At 38.5% G+C, this 17944-nt stretch overlaps 1 protein-coding gene across 2 annotated transcripts in view; it reads left to right on the plus strand.

The window, feature by feature from the left end:
* The window catches only part of Vps13c (vacuolar protein sorting 13 homolog C), a 164516-nt gene that overhangs the window by 24958 nt on the left and 121614 nt on the right, over positions 1–17944 (plus strand). For both annotated transcript variants that reach the window (XM_027411258.2, XM_035443791.1), the window contains exons 6-13: positions 5064–5173; positions 8203–8262; positions 8931–8990; positions 10745–10825; positions 11514–11571; positions 13619–13746; positions 16199–16305; positions 17394–17565. In XM_027411258.2, the coding sequence (XP_027267059.1) occupies positions 5064–5173; positions 8203–8262; positions 8931–8990; positions 10745–10825; positions 11514–11571; positions 13619–13746; positions 16199–16305; positions 17394–17565 (776 nt within the window). The remainder of the gene's footprint in view (positions 1–5063; positions 5174–8202; positions 8263–8930; positions 8991–10744; positions 10826–11513; positions 11572–13618; positions 13747–16198; positions 16306–17393; positions 17566–17944) is intronic.

Consider the following 17944-nt stretch of genomic DNA (forward strand, 5'->3'; position numbering starts at 1 on the left):
TCATGTGGTTTCTGAGTCTTTGCAGTTAAGTTTAGGTACATTTCCCATGCAAAACTAAAGGTATTATAATAATGCTCTGTGTTTCGGTTACTGCTGCCGTGGGATGCAGGTGCACACTCAGGGGAGTTCATGTATGGCTTGGAAAACTTGCTTTACAAGGACGTCAAGCCTGGTGGGTATGCATGGTTAATTATACTTAACTTCATGACATTGATGTTCTTATCCGTGCCTGAGCAGTTTGTGGAGTCCATTTGATGGTGTGCCATCCTTTGAGAAATATGGAAATGTAATTCATGTTCACACCCTCGCCATCCCTTCCTCTTCCCTCCCTTCTGCAGCCATTCACTCATTCATTGAGCCTTTGAGTGCCTTCTGGCAAACTATGCTGTGAACTTGGTATTGGAGGGTGAGCAAGCACAGAGGAGGACAGGCACTACTCTATCACTCTGCCTTAATCCCTTGAGACAGAATTTCTCAAGGAACCTGGACCTCGGCTAGCAGCCAGTAAGCACCAGTGCTGGGAGAGAGCCCCTGTGGCAAGAGCCCTCATATCTGCAAGTGATTATGACAGTTGCACTGCCCTTTGGCCTTAGTTTTCTAGTACAGTAGTAGTCCTTCCCCATGAGTGCTTTCTCATGCTTACAGCAGAGATTTTCAAATTTGCAAGAGTAAGATGGAAATTTTTTTTTTTTTTGGGTGATCTTCATTCAGAGCCTCAAGGCTGCGTTTCTTTTTATGTCCTCCCTGATTGTGTAATCTTCTCTAGTCTGCTGTCCCATATAGTATGTTGAAATCCGAAGCTCCCCACAAAGGCAAACTGAAGGCTGTTTGCTGTAGGATTTAGAAGGGAGTCATGTGTACACTAGAGTTTGTACCAGATACATAGTAACAATTTAAAAATTTTAAATACAATGTTATATTTTTATAACACTTCAGGAGTTCTTTATGTTAATTTAATCACACTTTATACTTGCTTTGGCTAAATGGCGAGTGGGTCTTCATCTCATTTTATAGTGAGTGCTATGTAGAATTCTTCTGCAGATAGAAGCTTCTTTAATATATATTTTCATTTTGACAGTGGGGAGAATTTACGTGGCAGACTCACATATTAAGTGAAATTATCCTGAGAACAGTTTCTCTTTCTACAAATTTACCACGGTAGTAACCATGGCTGACTGCTAATTTGTTACTTTGTTCAATAAAGAGGATGGCATGGGGGAATCTCAAGGCTCATTGTGCAATTTCATAGGCTATAATGGGCTGGCTGGCTCTCTGTTGTCACTGGTGCCAGTGTTTTCTGGTCTTTCTAGGAAGACTCAACCTTGAAGTTAAAAGTGAATGTTGGTGACTCATCCTAATACCTTACACAACCACTGGGCCTTGTTAAAAGCCAGCGGAAGTCACAATGAAGGAAGCCTTAACCAACCTTTCATCTTTTAGATTTTAAAACAATGATGGATAAAGTGAGGTGCAGTGAGAAGAGTTCATTTGCTGATGGCTTCATTCCCTTAGCTAGGAGCTAATGTGTACTTTATGATAGTTTGCCCTTTCAATTTCCGAGTGCATATTCGTCCCTTATCTCACGCCACTTTTTTTTTTTTTTTAACTTAAAAGCAGCAATTCTCAGAAAGGCAGAGCTAGCTATTTTCATAATGATATCAAAACATTCAGTTTTTCACGGAGTTGACGTTTGTGTGCAGGTGTATAAGCAATGGCTTGTAAACTCAGTGGCTGCCATGGCCTGATTCAAGGCAGGACACTTCAGTGTATGTATCACTCACTGGTCATTGTGTTCTTTGCTACTGTGTACTCATTACAAAAGCTAAAGAAAATAAAATGTGCCAGCATTTCTTAAAGTTTGTTTTTGATAAGATAGAATTTTAATTTTAACCAACAGTTTTTTGAGCAGGTCTCTTAAGTTTTGTTGGACGCAAGAGAAAGTGTGTGTGAAGCATTTCTGAATGCTGAAGTAGGTTGATTCTTAAGGGTGATAGTTTGTGTAGACGTGGGAGTTGTTAGCCAAAGTTGCTTCTTAAGAGCAAGGTTTGTTTTTACTTGAAAGACTGACAGATGGTCGTCATTCAAGTTTGAGTGTGTAGCTACATCACAAAACAAAGTAAAAGTGAACCGGCATATATGAGTGGCTTTTAAGGAAACAATAGAATTTTAAGAACTCCTTGTTTGCCACCTTGAACTTGACAGCTACCCAGGATGGCCGGATTTTCCCATGAGGCTGGTGGTGATTCCAGCAAAAGTACCTCTTGTGTTAAACAGCAACAGGACTGAACCCGAGGGCCTTGCTTCGCTCATTGCATCATGATTTTCATATAACCAGTGACTGATGGATGAGTCATGGGTGTGTGAAAGGCCCACATGATGTGTGAGCTGGCCAACTGATTGTAATTTGGCTGACTATAAAACTATAATTAAGAAACTCTACTTACTGAACTTGAGTGCATTCCCCGTAATTATACAAAGTGACCATGAAAACATTCTTCTGTTTTCCAGTTGCATATCTGCTTTGAAGTCATATTTTCATCATGTATTTCAGTCAGAACAGCATATCTCAGTAGATTGAAGGCAGAAGCAGATATATGAATCTAGCCATCTTCTACTAAGCCAGATATTGTGGGGATTCATCAAAATGAAAAATCATGTTGTGATTCTTTTCATTGTGACTTTAAATTATGTATATATGTATATATACATAATGTGTGTGTATGTATACATATACAATGTATGTATACATATAGTGCATGATTATAAGTAATCAAGTGATGGTTTAATATTATTTTGAATGAATTAAGAAAATAGTTTCTGTTTTTATTTCCAACATGATAAATATGAATAATTATAGCCTATGTTACTTAAAATCCCTTCATGTTGCTTATGCTTTAAATGTGAATTAAAGAGTCCCAAGACCAAAGTTTTGAGAACTGTTTTAGAGTACTTGAGAATCATAAATTTATTTTTTATTAGATTAATTAGGAACTTTTGTCACTATGTAGTCCTCTTGTAGATTTCAAATGATTTCAGGAGGACTGATGTGGTGCCCCACATGCTGACATTAAAGATAGAACAGGGGCTAGACCACCTGCGAAGCTAGAGTCATAACGTCTCCTATCTGGGGATTCCAGCTGAGTGGAGTAGTTTCTGATCAGCACTGGCTTTCTTACTTTTTCCCAAATGGTGTTCTTGAGAACTCAGTCTTTCTGTATGTTTGATTTGTGGAGTGGAATCAGGAACTGTGACTGTGTTAGGAAACGCTGGTGTCTGTGCTGTCTAGCTTCTGTTACGTGTGCAGGTGCTTTCCTCTGGAAACAGTTTATTTCTGTAACCCAAGTTCATGTCTTAATTTTGTGGTAGAACAGTTTGCAAATATCAGCAAAGCAAAATAATTTGTAACTACATATATATCTCCAATTAATTTTTAAAGTTTGTAGTAATGTTTATGTGTAGATGTTTTAATTCATTTGAACAGACAAATATTACGTACGTTTTGCTTAGATATGAATCTCTGTCCTTGGAAGCCTCTTGCTAAATAGGAACCTCTTGCTCACTGGCAAAACAATCAGGCAAACACTTCAGATATGATGCCCTCACTGATTATGATTACTAGAATTTTGTGTAAGGTACAGGCCCTTGGGCTGCTCAGAGGAGCTATGCAAAGCTTCACACAGTCAGTGAGTCATAGGGTAGGAGTATTGGACAGCAGCACCTAGAAGTTTACTCAGGAAAAAGTTTGAGGATGGCAGCCTGTTTACAGAATGGTGTGTAGGGAGGCAGTAGACATTGACATTATGTATCTTTCATACAATTAACATCCCAGTTACAACTTCATTCAATTACAATGGACCTTTCTGCAGTTTCCTGTGCATGCATGACTGGCAGCAGTAACAGAGATTAGGCCCATGTCATGCAGACACATTTGATTTTATTTGACAGGCTGCAGAGAGCCTTTAAATGATTATGAACAGGGGACTGATGGGCTCAAGTAGTATTTTAGATGCAGAAGCAATGCAGAAGGTCCTTTAGCAGAAGGTGAGGATGGGTGTAGAGGCTGGATAATATCCTCGGGGAGTTCAGGTCACAGCTGATGCCTGGCTGCCTGTTGAGTAGAACATTCACAGGCTGGGTCAGAAAGGTGTTGGTTAATGTGAAAATGCCGAATAAAGAAGGATGCAATGTAAAGGAATGACTGCTAGTTGAGTGTACTATTTAGTATGCATTTTATGCCCTGTGCTCTCATACTTTCTTGAGCTATAAACCATGCCTAAGCAGGTCTGCTTGTGAAGGGTATTTCCCTAGAGAGGCCGTCAGCACTCATCCCATTCATCCCATTTGTATTCCCATGTCCCTGCCACACATTGCTCCAAACCTTTCCCTGAAGGTTTGGTATCATCATTATTACATTTCCAATATTTTGGTGACATTGAATTTAAAGTGACACTGTAAATGTGTAGTTATACATATTAAAAACCCATTGGGAATGGATATATCTTATCCATGTTTTGTATAACTGTGCTTGCCAAGTTATTCTCTAGATTAAAGGATGTTGATCTAGGAAGGAAGCTTGTGAGTTTGTGTTTATGTTGTAGTAGATCAGTCAGTGTAGACAGAGGTAAGTGATGCTGAGCTTTGATGTCAAGAAGAATTCTCTTATTTTCTTTTCTGTCCTCTTGTCTGCTAACTTGACTTTTATCCTTTTCTCACTAAAATGCTTCCACTGAGAAGGACGTAAGCGTAAAAAGCACAAAAAACATTTTAAGAAACGTTTTAAAGGTCTTGATCGCTCCAAAGGTAGGTACACACAGTTCTCTCCCTGTGCTGTTTATACACCTTGATTTCTGTCTTGGAAGGTAAAAATGAATGTTAGAGTAGAGTTTAAATATAAAACTGAATTTTAAGTTGGAACTGTATATCAGGCTCTAAAACAAACCTAAGAAAGGACCCTAGAATACGTTGTAATTTCTGTTGCGTAGTGCCAGTAGTGCTCCTTGACCGTCGGTCATGCGGTGTGTAAGAGCTGCAAGTCTTGAGCTCCCATTTTTCTCTTTTCATAGATAAGCCCAAAGAAGCAAAAAAAGATACATTTTTGGAAAAACTGGCTACTCAAGTAATAAAAAATGTTCAAGTGAAAATCACAGACATTCACATTAAATATGAAGATGACGTAAGTGATTTCAATATTTTAAGTTGGTCATTAAATGTGTTTTATGATGTTGTGTATGCATATTATTTGAACCCAATTTAAATTTAAGATAGCTACTCCTGTAAATACACCAGTGTTTTACCTTTCTACTGGGCTGTGTTAGCTGGGCTTTCCACACATAAATATAGTGTAAAACCATGTGTCTGTTCTCTGTGGTTTATGTGGATTTTGTTGGACATGTTATGATATAACTTTAGAAACGAATTTCATTTTTATATTGTCAAAACAATTAGTTCTGAAAGGTGATGGAGTGACTGTTGGTAATGGCAGCCAGCAGACAGGGCCACTGGTCAGTGTAGTTACAGCCTCTAACCTATCCCAAGAGTGGGCACGAACTGCTCATGAGCAACCACAGTGGCTTTGAAGCCAGTCTTGATGTAAGTCAAGTAGGATTCTCTTGTTAATTTATCTTATGTTTTGACTAGGTTGGTAGCATCCTGATAGACAGGGTTTTAGTTCCCTGTCCTGGGTTCTCTGTGTAACACTATTTAATAAGATGCATTTGTAGATTGAGGGAAACAAAACAAAACAAGATACTCTACTACTCACTTTATCTTTGGTTTTCTGGCGGAATTAAAGTGAACTTTGATAACAACTTAAATGTTCTTGGTTATAGTAAACAGGGAAAAGTTGTGCTCCGTGTAGTATGGAAGTGAAAGAGTTACTGTTAAAGCTGTGGAGAAATGGGAGTGTTTCTATATTTGAGGGTACAAATGTAAATGATATCACTAGTTTTAAAATCTAGAGTGCTTTCCCCCCAAAACCTAAAATTAGATCAACAGCCTATTTCTGGATATATAAGCCAAATAACTTGAGTGAAACATCTTGATGAGACATCTGCAGTGTTGTTCACAATAGCCTAGATGTAGGAACAGCTGAAATGCAGTAGGCAAATGAACAGATAACAAAAATATTGAACCTTTCCACAGTGAAGTACTTTTTGGCCTGAGAACAGGCCATTCTGCCGTTCATAGCAACATGGCTGGAGCTGGTGATTGGAATTAAGAGAAATAAGCTAGATATACAGAGAAAATACTGCATATAGTACTATATATAGGTATTTATATCTGGTATCTAGAAAGTCAGATGCATAGTCAACTGATGGTTATGAGAAATAGGGAATAATCAATGTATGAGGTGAATTACCCAGGTTCCAGTCCTCCACAGTAAATCCAGTTATGGAAACATCACATTGTACTCTGTATATCCTAGTGACATAGTACTGAATGAGAACCTCAGTTTGAACCTATTTAAGCTTCTCACCATTGAAACTACAATTAGGAAGTCATGTGACATCTTTCTGTTTAATAAGAAATGTACAGAGACAACATAGGAGTCCACTCAATCATATCTAGAGTGGTATCTGTGGCAGCATCCACCTATGACAAAATATAGTAAAATAACCTAAAAGGAAGAAAGTTTAAATGTGTGAACAGTTCTTATATCACTTGTCTTTCAGGGTAGTTGCCTTATTTTATCTAGAAACATATGAGAAATAAGTGATGTAAGAAATGTGTATTGGGGAATTACAGGCAGTCTTTTAGCAATGTAGAGTTGGACTGTATCAGAGTTCCTTCTGAAATATCTGTAAGTTATTTTGGAGTAATTATCAAAAGATGAATAAATCATTTCTTTCCCTCTATCACTCTCCTTCCCTCTTTCCACCATCTCACACAGAGACACAGACATACACACACAGACCCATATACACACGTACACTTTTCTTTTTTTTTGAGATGAGGCCTCATGTGGCTCTAACTGTCATCAAACTTTATATGTAGCTGAGCATGGCTGCTTGCCTCCTTCTCCTGAGTACGGGGATTGCAGGTGTGCACCACCACGCATGACTCCATTATATATTTATATAAATTGAATATTTATTTGTGTTTATTGCAAATAAAACTCAGGAAGCTGTTTGTGCTCTCCAGCTACCCCAGAGCATGCACATATATTTCTTGTTTGGGAAGGGTCTGTGTGACAAGACTGTGGAGTTCCATTTAGATGACCTAGAACAACATTTTCAATTCCTTTTCTAGTAGTTCATGCCTCTATCACAAGCATACTGTTGTCTATGGCTTTCAAACAGCTTCTGGCAGTCTCAGGCAATGACATCATGCACAGGCTAAACACTGTCTATAAATATCACATATCACATCTCAGAGACAGAAAAGCAGTTTATCATTGGGAGGTTTGGGGTAAGTAGACTTGGGAAATTATGTACTAAGATTGCGAAGCCTGGTGGCTTCAGATTGAAAGTTCAAGACCATGTTGGACTGCAAAGCAAGATTCCGTCACAAGAAAAGTAAAACAACCCCAGCAAAGCACAAAACCTAGGGCTTTTCCCTTTCCAGGCAGTTTTGAAGCATCAAGGGAAGCAAAAGATAGTTCATGTTTCAAAGATGGAAATTTGAGGTGTTGGAGCAGTTATTTAGTGGTGAAGTTGTCGTCTGTAATGCCTTCTTGTACCTGTCTGTGAAGAACACTGTGATACATTCGAGAGTCTGTCGGTCATAGCTGTGGAGCTTCTTAGTTGTAGGAAACCAGAGTTCTGAGAAAATGCTCCGTTAGTGGCATAGGAGCTGTTATAATGCTCCTGTGGACTCATGGCCGTGTCCATGAGTCCCTCCCTCCTTCCCAAGTCCCTTCAGCTGTGTGCCTTCCTCCTAGACCTATTAATAAATAATAAATACCTGGTATTTATTATTTTTATTATTAATTTTACGTTTTATTTAAATTTTTTATTTTTTGAGAATTGCATACACAAATACTATTTACATAATTTCCACCCCTCCCTCCCACCCCTCCAACTCCTTTGTTTCAAATTGATGACCTTTTCTTTTTAAATCATTATTTTTAGTTACACAAAAATAAAAACTGCCTCTGAATTCATTTGTTGTTGTTCATATGTACGTGTGTTCCGGACTGACCACATATTGGGGAGATGCTGTTCCACCACCTCATATTTTAATGTCCCCTTTCTTCTTTGGTAGGTCACTGATCCAGAAAGGCCACTTTCCTTTGGTGTCACGCTGGGAGAATTTAGTCTATTGGTAATGTTGGGTTATTTAAAATGTCTGTGGGATCTGTGAAGTATTAATATTCTGAAATCAACTGAGTAGCCTAAGGCACATTGTTGCTTCAAAGAGCTTTTATGTTGCTGAAGAATTCTCTTACTGTACATTTTCTACAAGTTCACCATTTTCAGTGATACTTTTATATTTAGTAATTGTTTTGATTTTTAAAAAATGTTCCCACATAACAAATGTTAAACCATTTAGAAGAAATGAATGCTGTATCTTGCACATGTGGGGAAGGAGCAGATAACTGTGTAGTGTTCTGACCTCATACTTGGTATTATTTTGCAGGGTTTCCAGAGAGTAGCCAAAGTATCTGTGTGTGTGTGTGTGTATGTGTGTGTGTGTGTGTGTGTGTGTGTGTGTGTGTGTGTGTGTGTGTGTGTGTGTATGAGGGGGGCCATGTGTGTACCACAACATGTATGTGGAAGTCAGAGGACAACTTGTAGGATTCTGTTGTCCCCTTTTACCATGTGGGTCCTGGTGTTGAGTTCAAGTTGTTATGCTTGGTGGCCATTGCTTTTATCTACTGAGCCATCTGGCTGGCCCCTTTTCTTCCTAAATTACTTGGTTATTGCTTACAGATACTAGAGTGTTAGATGTCATGCACTGTTTTGTAAGAGTTGACCTTCTTTTCTTCTTAGACTACAAATGAGCACTGGACTCCATGCATTCTAAATGAAGCAGAAAAAATTATATATAAGGTATTATATTTCTTACTGGGGATCAATTTTTTTTCTTTTTTTTTTTTTTTGGTTTTTTGAGACAGGGTTTCTCTGTGGCTGTGGAGGCTGTCCTGAACTAGCTCTTGTAGATCTCTCGAACTCACAGAGATCTTCCAGCCTCTGCCTCCCGAGTGCTGGGATTAAAGGTGTTCACCACCAACACCTGGTTTCTGAGGATCAATTTTTACACACATGTAGATAAGGTCTTTAAGTGTTGAAATAACTGTTCAGCCAGATGGCAGGGCAGAGCAGCAGCATCAGAGTCCAGCTACTGGAGGCAGCTTGGAGAGGTATCTGGTTTCATTTTGCCCCCAAAGTGTCATCAGTTAGTTATTTTAACGCAAACTCTGCAAAAGTGTCCTTAAGTACATTTTAAGGATGGATCAAAAGTAACACATGTAAGCCCTCAAAAACTTTGGGAGAGGATGGGAATAGGTACAAGTAGCACATTGAAGTCTAGTAATCCACTTCTTAGTAATTGCTTTTGGCCATATAAAATGCTGGTATGTAGAGCAAACCTGACTACGTTTGTGTTTATGATAAAACTAGCAAGCGGCATGCCAGGCAATATTGTGTATGCAATCTCTGGCATCCCAGACAGTTCCTCTCATTGTGGTATAATCTTAAAGACATATAATGTATTTCTGGAATTAATGTTGTTTGCTTCTAAATTTTAGCCAATTAGGATTCTGAGCAATCTACATGTGACCACTCTTGCATTTAAAAGAGTAGATATTATGTTTTAAATTGGCTGTCTTAATCAGTTTGTTAAATATCCTATTTCTGAATTCTAAAATACTACTTGTTACCTTTGACAGACTTAGATATTTCATACCGATTGAGTGTTTAACAGCCAGATGGCAGGGCAGAAACATATAAAACGTGTTGGGTGTTAGTGGTATTTTAACAGGGTTGATGTATTCCTTGGCAAAGTTAGGTTATTAGGGAAAATTATGTTCAATGTGAGTGACTAAGTGAGACCTAAATGCCTTAGATTTAAAGTACTTACTTTGTCTTTATAGTTTGTTAATAAAGGTGAGTCAGAGGTGGCAAAAGTCTAAGATCTGGTTTGGATTAGGCTTTTGCCATATGACTTTCTGTGATCACGTATCTATGCTGAAGGTTAGGTTCTTCATGCATCAAGTGAAGGATTTGGATACAAGCAGCATCCCCAAATGGTATTTTATGAAAGACTAGGGAATTGAGGTATTAGATGTAGAAAGAGTGGTTTGTGGTCAGGCAAGAGAACTGGTCAAGCTCCACCCCCAGCATAACTGAGCAGGGTGTGCTCTGTGTGTGACTACAGGACTTCTGAGTGCTTGACATAGCTCCTAAGCATGGTGGTTCCCCAGCAGTGATATCAGGCAGTCTGTATCTTTCCCTGCCTTCTTAACCACAGGCCCCTTTCCCACCCCCCTACCCCCAACACAGGGCAGTCATTGATAACTGTTGGAGGAAGCTTGTGTTTTCCTATCTAGCAAAACAATCTGTTACATGCTCAATTCTCACTATTCGATAATTGACTGAATGTGAATCTTCTGAAAATGTGTTCCCAGAAATGCAGTTTAACAAATGCTAAACTTAAAACAGTCCTATGTAATTGCCCCTTTTCATTTTTGCATATTTTCTTTCCTCTGAGAGTTCAGAATTTCAGTGAGCATGAGGGCAGTTGTTGAATGCAGATGTACAATTTCAGGGTGCTTTGCCTGACCACTTTCATTTTTCTTGCATAGCTTGTGAAACTTGACAGTCTCAGTGCCTACTGGAATGTTGGCTGCTGCATGTCTTACCATGGATCAAGGGAGCACATCTTGGTAATTTCAGTTTCTGCCTTGAAGCACTAACTACACACCAGAAGTGTGTTTGAAAGGACATCCTTCGTGTGGACAGGCTGCCTGTCATTTGTTTAACTGGCCTGTCACTAAACCATGGGTGTGAAAACACTTGAATTCCATCTGTCTCTACCACTGTGAATCTGAAGATCTTTCTGAAACCGTTCACTCAACAGTGACAGGGGAGCCTGTCACAATGTCCTCTGTAGTTGTTCATGCTCATTTTGGTGGCATTCTTAATATTCGGTTTCCTGTAAGGAGGATTGGGAGTATTGTGAAGATGCCACCTGTCAGACCTGGAGCATGTGTCTTACAAGTTTATAAATAGTTATGATGATGATTTCCTACATGGTGGGCAGGCGATTCAGTGTACTGAGCCAGTGTCTTATTTGTTGGATTAGAGGAGGCGGGTAGACTCCCGAAACACTCTAACAGAGACTCAGCCTTTGATATGTATCTGTTTGTGGGTGGTTCTCATACAGAGGACCATACTTACGTTCTTAGGTATCTTTATTGTAAAGAGAAATACCTATAAACTTTGTTTCTTATGGACTAGTTGTTACAAGAGAGCAATGAAGGTACGGATGTGAGAACCATTTTTTAAAACAATTTTTTATATGTGTGGCTAAGTGTGTATTTCTCTTTCATTCTCAACTTTAAATCTCTTTAGGATCAACTGAAGAGTGAAATTCTTACAAGTAGAAACATCCCCCCAAACCATCAGTACAGTGAGTACCAGAGACAGTTGGTTTATAGAAGAGACATGGAGTCAATGTTTTCACAAACTTTTCTAAAGGAAGTTATTTTAGCAATGCATTATTTTATGGTGTTTTAGCTGTAGAACATATATGTTTGGATAGTAACTCCTAAGGACTAGTCTGTAACTGTGCAGTACTGGAGAATGACGGAGGAGGACAGAGTAGCCAACCTCCTTTGACCTCTGTGCTTTCTCTGATCTTATTGTAGTGTTCATTGTTTTGAGGTCTGTGCTCCTTCCTTCTTTTCTCCATCCCTTCAATCTCCCCCCTTTCTTTCTCCTTTTCTTTTTTCTCCTTTCCCTGTCCCTCTTTTGGAATCTTTGGATTTGTGGTCACCTCTAGCCTTGTAAATCCAATCAACTGGGTATTTTTTTAAAGTGACCTTTATAAGGTTTTTGGCAGCTTCTGCTTTATTTTCCTGGCAGGGCTGCCTGCTTTTTTATTCACTGCATCTGCTTTCCACTTTCAGTTTCATTCTAAGAAGCTGAATGAAGTTCATTTGTTTTTATTCAGTAAACTTTGTAATTCTTTGTAATTGTCTTTAGCTTCCATGTCTGTTTCTTTCCATATTTCAAATTGTTCTGGTTCTCTGTGGTTTTCTTCCTGTCCTTTGTAGCTCATTGCCATTAGATGATGGCACTTTCTGTTATGTTCATACACTTGAATAATGACAGAATTTTAGAGTGTTCCCAGTTTGTTAAAATTTTTAGTTTCAATGATAAAATAACTAGTTCAGAGGATGTACAACTTAATTCTCAGGCATTTATGACTAATATAAGTTAGTTAAAATGTTATACAATCTAATGCAAATTATAATTACCATAAGGTAATAAATCTATATGACTTTGATACTATTTATAGTCATCATCCCTAGTAGACTTTTTGTTTTTACTGTCATTCAACCTCAAGAGTATTTTAAGTTTTTCTTAAAGTTGTCTGTGTATGATCAATTTTAAAACAGTAAAGTGATAATTTGTTTTTATTTATGTTTCTGTTTCTAAATTTTGTCAGTGATTAAGACAGATATTAGATTTTATTTCTCTCTTTGTTTTAAATGAACAATAAATTATTAAATCACAGAGAAACCCAGTTTTAGATAGGGTTTCCGTCTATGTTTCATATACTCTTACTTGGGAGTACATGACTCTAGTTAATTCTAGGGAGATTGGGTTTAACCAGAGAGCTCCCTAATTTGTTTTATACAGAAAAGTGGATCCTTGTATCTCTCTCTGTCTCTCTCATCTCTATCTCTATCTCTCTCTCTCTTTTTATCTGTGTGTGTCTGACACTGTCTGTTTCTCTCTTTATTTTTAAATTGAAAATAGATTTTTTTCTGCAATATATTCTGATCACTGTTTTTCCTCCCTCATCCTTTCCCAGACCTCTCTGTATCCTCATTCATACAACTCCACACCTTCTTTTCTTTCTTTAGAAAACAGGCAAATACAAAAACAAACCAGAGAAAGAAAAACTACAAAGAAAAAGCATGAGAAGCACACACACATGCAGAGACATAGACACACACAGAAAATCCATAAAAACACAGAATTGGAAACCATAATATATAAACAAAAGACTAGTAAGGAAAAAAAATGCCCAGACAAAGCATAATGAGACAAAAATAAATCTCCAAAAGAGCAGTGAGTAGTTTTGTGTTGGCTATCTATTACTAGGCATAGGGCCTATCCTTAAGTGTGGTTTGTATAACCAGCAAAACTCCCTTAGAGAAACTAAGTTTCCCTCATGAAGTTGTCTGTTAGAGATAGATTCTTGGTTAGGGATGGGAAATCATGTCCACCTCCCCCTCTCATCTGGCTTGGACTTGTGTAGTCCCTGTGCCTGCTGACACTGTCTCTGTGAGTTCATATGCCTTGCACATTTCTCGATAGTGGTTTTGTTGCATATACATGGCATCATTTACTTTTTTACTTTCAAAGTGCAATATTCTCATAATTATTCATAGTTGTTCATAGTTGAGAGTATGTAAACATACCTATGTCTTCCCATGTGATGTTAGTTTTTCAGCCAATATCAGCCTCTGCAAAACTCTACATGAATCCTTGTGCAGAATCAGAGCTTAAAACACCCAAACTTGATGGGAACATAGAAGTACAAAATATTGCCATTGAGCTGACGAAGCCCCAGGTAAGGTTCTCTTGGATACCTCTGGCTTTAATTAGCTTTGAATCCTGATTTTTCAATTGTCCTTGTCATTAGTCATTCTCTATGGTCTGGTGGTACTTTCTGTTTCATTCTGTTGATATTTTATGCAAAAAAAAAGTGGGTTGGGGGACTTAGAAAAGAAATTTCAGACAAATAGTTTCCATTAATCTGACCTTTTTCACAAATGATACTTGACCGTATTAAACTGTAGTGGATGATGTTTCCTTTGAATTCATAATTATTAGATAACTTTAGTGTGCTTTTCTACTCTTATTTTCTCTTCTCATCTATTAGACTTTGTGTGTGTATATATGTGTGTGCAGGCATGGGTATAAGATCGGAGGACAACTTGATAGAGTCAGTTTTCTTCCTCCACCTTATGGGCTCTGGGGATTGAACTCAGGTTGTCAGGCTTGGCACAAGCCTTTACTCCATGAGTAGTCTTGCCAGCCACATTTTAGTTTTTTTAAAAACTTTATTTATTTCTATTTATATATAGTGTGTGAGCCTCTGTGAATATTTGGGCTTGCAGGAGCCTAAGGAGATGATGTGAGAGTGGTTGGGTCCTTTGGAACTGGAGCTGTTGGGGGTTGTGTGCTTCCATGTGGGTGCTGGAGTTAAACCCAGGTCCTTTGCAAGAACAAGCCCCTGCTCCTAACCACGGACTCATCTCTCCAACCCCATCATCTCAGTTTTTAATAGCAGACACCCAAGTACCATTCTTTTAGTTTTTAGAGCAACTGTTTTTCCTGTGTTTATTTTTCAAGTGTGGTTATATGCCTGGAGGCTTCGGGTAGCAGCCCTGGAGACCTTAATTGAGAGGATGAGAAGTGTTGATAACTGGGCTTATAGTTTAATGCTCTCTAATAAATAGAATGTAAATGGCCTTTGTCACTTTAGATTTTCTAGTAGCTACTTTACCAACAAGGAAAATAACTACTTTTCATCTGCTTATTTTTTCCTGGTCCAGAACTCACTATATAGCTCAGGATGGCTTTGAACTTGTAGCGTTTCTTCTATCTCAGACTTCTGAGTGCGAGGATTATAGATGTGTACCACCATGTCTAGCTTAAAACAAATCTTAATAATCTATTTTACTTAACATAATGTTTCTATAATTTTATTTCATAATATTTTTTAAAATTTTTTTATTCGTCCAAATTAGGATCAAGCCTGCTTCACATGTCAATTCCTTCTCCCTCTCCCTTCCTTCCCCCTAACCTTCCCCCAACTCCCCACCTTCCCCCCACCCTATCTACCCTCCACTCCCCAAGCAAGGTAGGGCCCTTGACGGTGGCTCCCCAAAGTCCACCACATGATCCTGGACTGGGCCTAGGCCCTCCCCCATGTGTACAGGCCAAGAGTGCATCCCTTCATGTGGGATGGGCTCTTAAAGTCCCTTCTTACACCAGGGAAAAATACTAATCCACTACCAGGGGCCCCCTAGAGTGCTGAGGCCACCTAATTGACATCCATGTTCAGGGGTCTGGATCAGTCCTGTACTAGCCTCCCAGACAGCAGTCTGGGGTCCATGTGCTCCCCCTTGTTCAGGCCAACTGTTTCTGTGGGTTTCACCAGCCTGGTACTGACCCCTTTAATCTTCATTCCTCCCTCTCTGCATCTGGGTTCCAGAGTAAAGTTCATGTGTATCCTTGGGTGTCTGCCTCTGCTTTCACCAGCCACTGGATGAGGGCTCTAGGCTTGATAGGGGTCAGGCTCTGTAGGGATTATTTCATAATATTATAAATATAAATTGTAACTAGGTATTTTGTATCCTTTCTCCCTTATATCTTTGAAATCTGGGATGTAGTTTATTGTTGAAGGTTAGGCTAGACACATTTCTCAAGTAACCCTTAGGTAGAATTGTACTGAGGAAAATCCAAAGGAAGCTAGACCTTTTTCTATTTGAGCCTGTGATCATTTTCACCCCTTCCTTGTTTGTGTGTTTCTCTTCATTTGAACTGTTTGTCAGGTCTACATGACACTAAGTTGTATTGGTAGTAAATTGAGTACTTATATAGCTTCATCTTGCTTAGTTATGCATCGATTTTCTGGAGCAGATTGGGAGTTAGCTCCTATAGCTGTGGCAAAAATGAGGGTCCAGAGGAAAAGCGGGCAGGTGTGGAAACACAAATACATTCAATACTGGGAAAAACACCATTTCACTATTGCTAAAACATGCATTTATTTCTCATTTTAGAATACTGAAAAAAGGTGTCTATTATTGGTCATGTGACAATTTAAATAGCTGCACAGTTTTCTTTTATAGAAAACTTAAAATATTGTGCTTTAATTTCTAATTGATAATTTCAGGTTTAATCAGGCATTGCTAGTATATTATTGAATTGTGGGGTCCTGTAGAAAAAGAGAATCAGATCTTATTTTTATTTGTATGTTCACTGTAACAAACCTAATTTTGTTCTTGTTTCAATAGTACTTAAGTATGATTGATTTTTTGGAGTCACTGGATTATATGTTTAGAAATGCCCCGTACAGGAAGTACAAACCTTGCTTACCACTTCACACCAATTGTCGGCAGTGGTAAGTTAGAATTTGTTCTTTTTATCTAAAAATTATTTTCTTTCTCTCTCTGTGTCTCTGTCTCTGTCTCTGTCTGTCTCTCTCTCTCTCTCTCTCTCTCTCTCTCTCTCTCTCTCTCTCTCTCTGTGTTGTTAGATGTGAGGTTGTGCTTGCCTGTGTGGATTTGTGTGAGACTGGAGGTTGATGTTGATGTCTTCCTCTCTATTCTCAACCCTTACTTTATGAGACATCGTCTCACTGAATCCGGAGCTCTCCCATTTCAGCTCTGCTGGCTGGTCAGCAAGCCCTTAAGTTCTGCCTTTTTGTTTCATCTCCCTTCCCCCCAGCACAGGGACTATAGGTGTGCACCAACGAACCCAACTTTTATTGCATTCTGGGGATGCAAACTCAGGTTTGCATCTTGTACTTGTTCATCAAGCACATTGACTACTGAGTCATCATCTTAGCTCTTGTTTTTATATTTTATGAGACATGAATAATCATGTAGTACGGGCAGTCAGAGTTAAGAAACCTTTAAACTCTGGTTGTCTAGATTCTTCTAAAACAATAAAAAAGAGAGATCTTTTCTGTCTGTGCTGTTGATGTTGTCTTCTCCTCACAGATGCCTTCCTTGTTTTATATTCTGCTTCTGGATTCCCAAAGTTTTAACTTGCAAGACTCTGAGCATGTTTTAAATAGTTTTGTCAGTCATCCATATGGTCTCAAGACTATAATCAGTAGAACACAGCAGGCATCACACAGTATGAACTAAGATAGCTATGACATCATGGGATAATATAATTGTATGAAGCCATTGTGCTGTATGTGGTCTTCCATTTAGTGAGAAGTTGCTGTCCAGCATGTGACTGTGCTGTTTTCCACATATATCATTTTGTGCCTCTGTGGGTTTGCTTTGGCAGTCCCTCTTCCTGGAATGTTTTTAGCTACTCTGTTTAGGTAAGAGAGTTATACTGTGGGCTTGCAGTGTTACTGGAAGATGGTGGAGAAAAATGACAACAAAAAAATCAACAATGTGGTATCTCTGAAAAGTCAGAACTATTTTCTTACACCCTTATGTTCATGTCTACATTAACAACATTTGACTTTAGGTGGAAATATGCAATTGATTCTGTTCTTGAAGTTCATATAAGAAGATATACTCAGATGTGGTCATGGAGTAACATAAAAAAACATAGGCAGTTACTCAAGAGTTACAAAATTGCCTACAAAAACAAGTTAACACAAACAAAAGTCTCAGAAGAAATACAGAAACAAATTCAGGTATGTTTTGCATATGTTAGTATTGCTATATGACTATTCACCCTTTAATATTCTCTGTTTGTTTATTTGAGACAGGGTCTCACTCTGTAGCCCTGACTGTCCTGGAACTTGCTCTGTAGACCTGGCTGGCCTCGAACTCACAGAGATCTGCCTGCTTCTGCCTCCTGGGTGCTGGTATTAAAGGCACACACTGACACATCCAGTTCCTTTAATATTCAGTGTATATAGCTTGAATTAGAATGTAATTTGGCAAAGAACAGATTCATCACTTAAGGAGAATTATATGAGAAAATAGTGTATTTTTTATTTTTTCTTTTCATCCTTTTTATTAACCAGCAATTCCTTTTCCCTGGCATAATGTCACATATGGTAAAACTAC

The sequence above is a fragment of the Cricetulus griseus genome, chromosome 4 (genome assembly GCF_003668045.3).
Source record: "Cricetulus griseus strain 17A/GY chromosome 4, alternate assembly CriGri-PICRH-1.0, whole genome shotgun sequence".
Classification (NCBI taxonomy): Eukaryota; Metazoa; Chordata; class Mammalia; order Rodentia; family Cricetidae; genus Cricetulus; species Cricetulus griseus.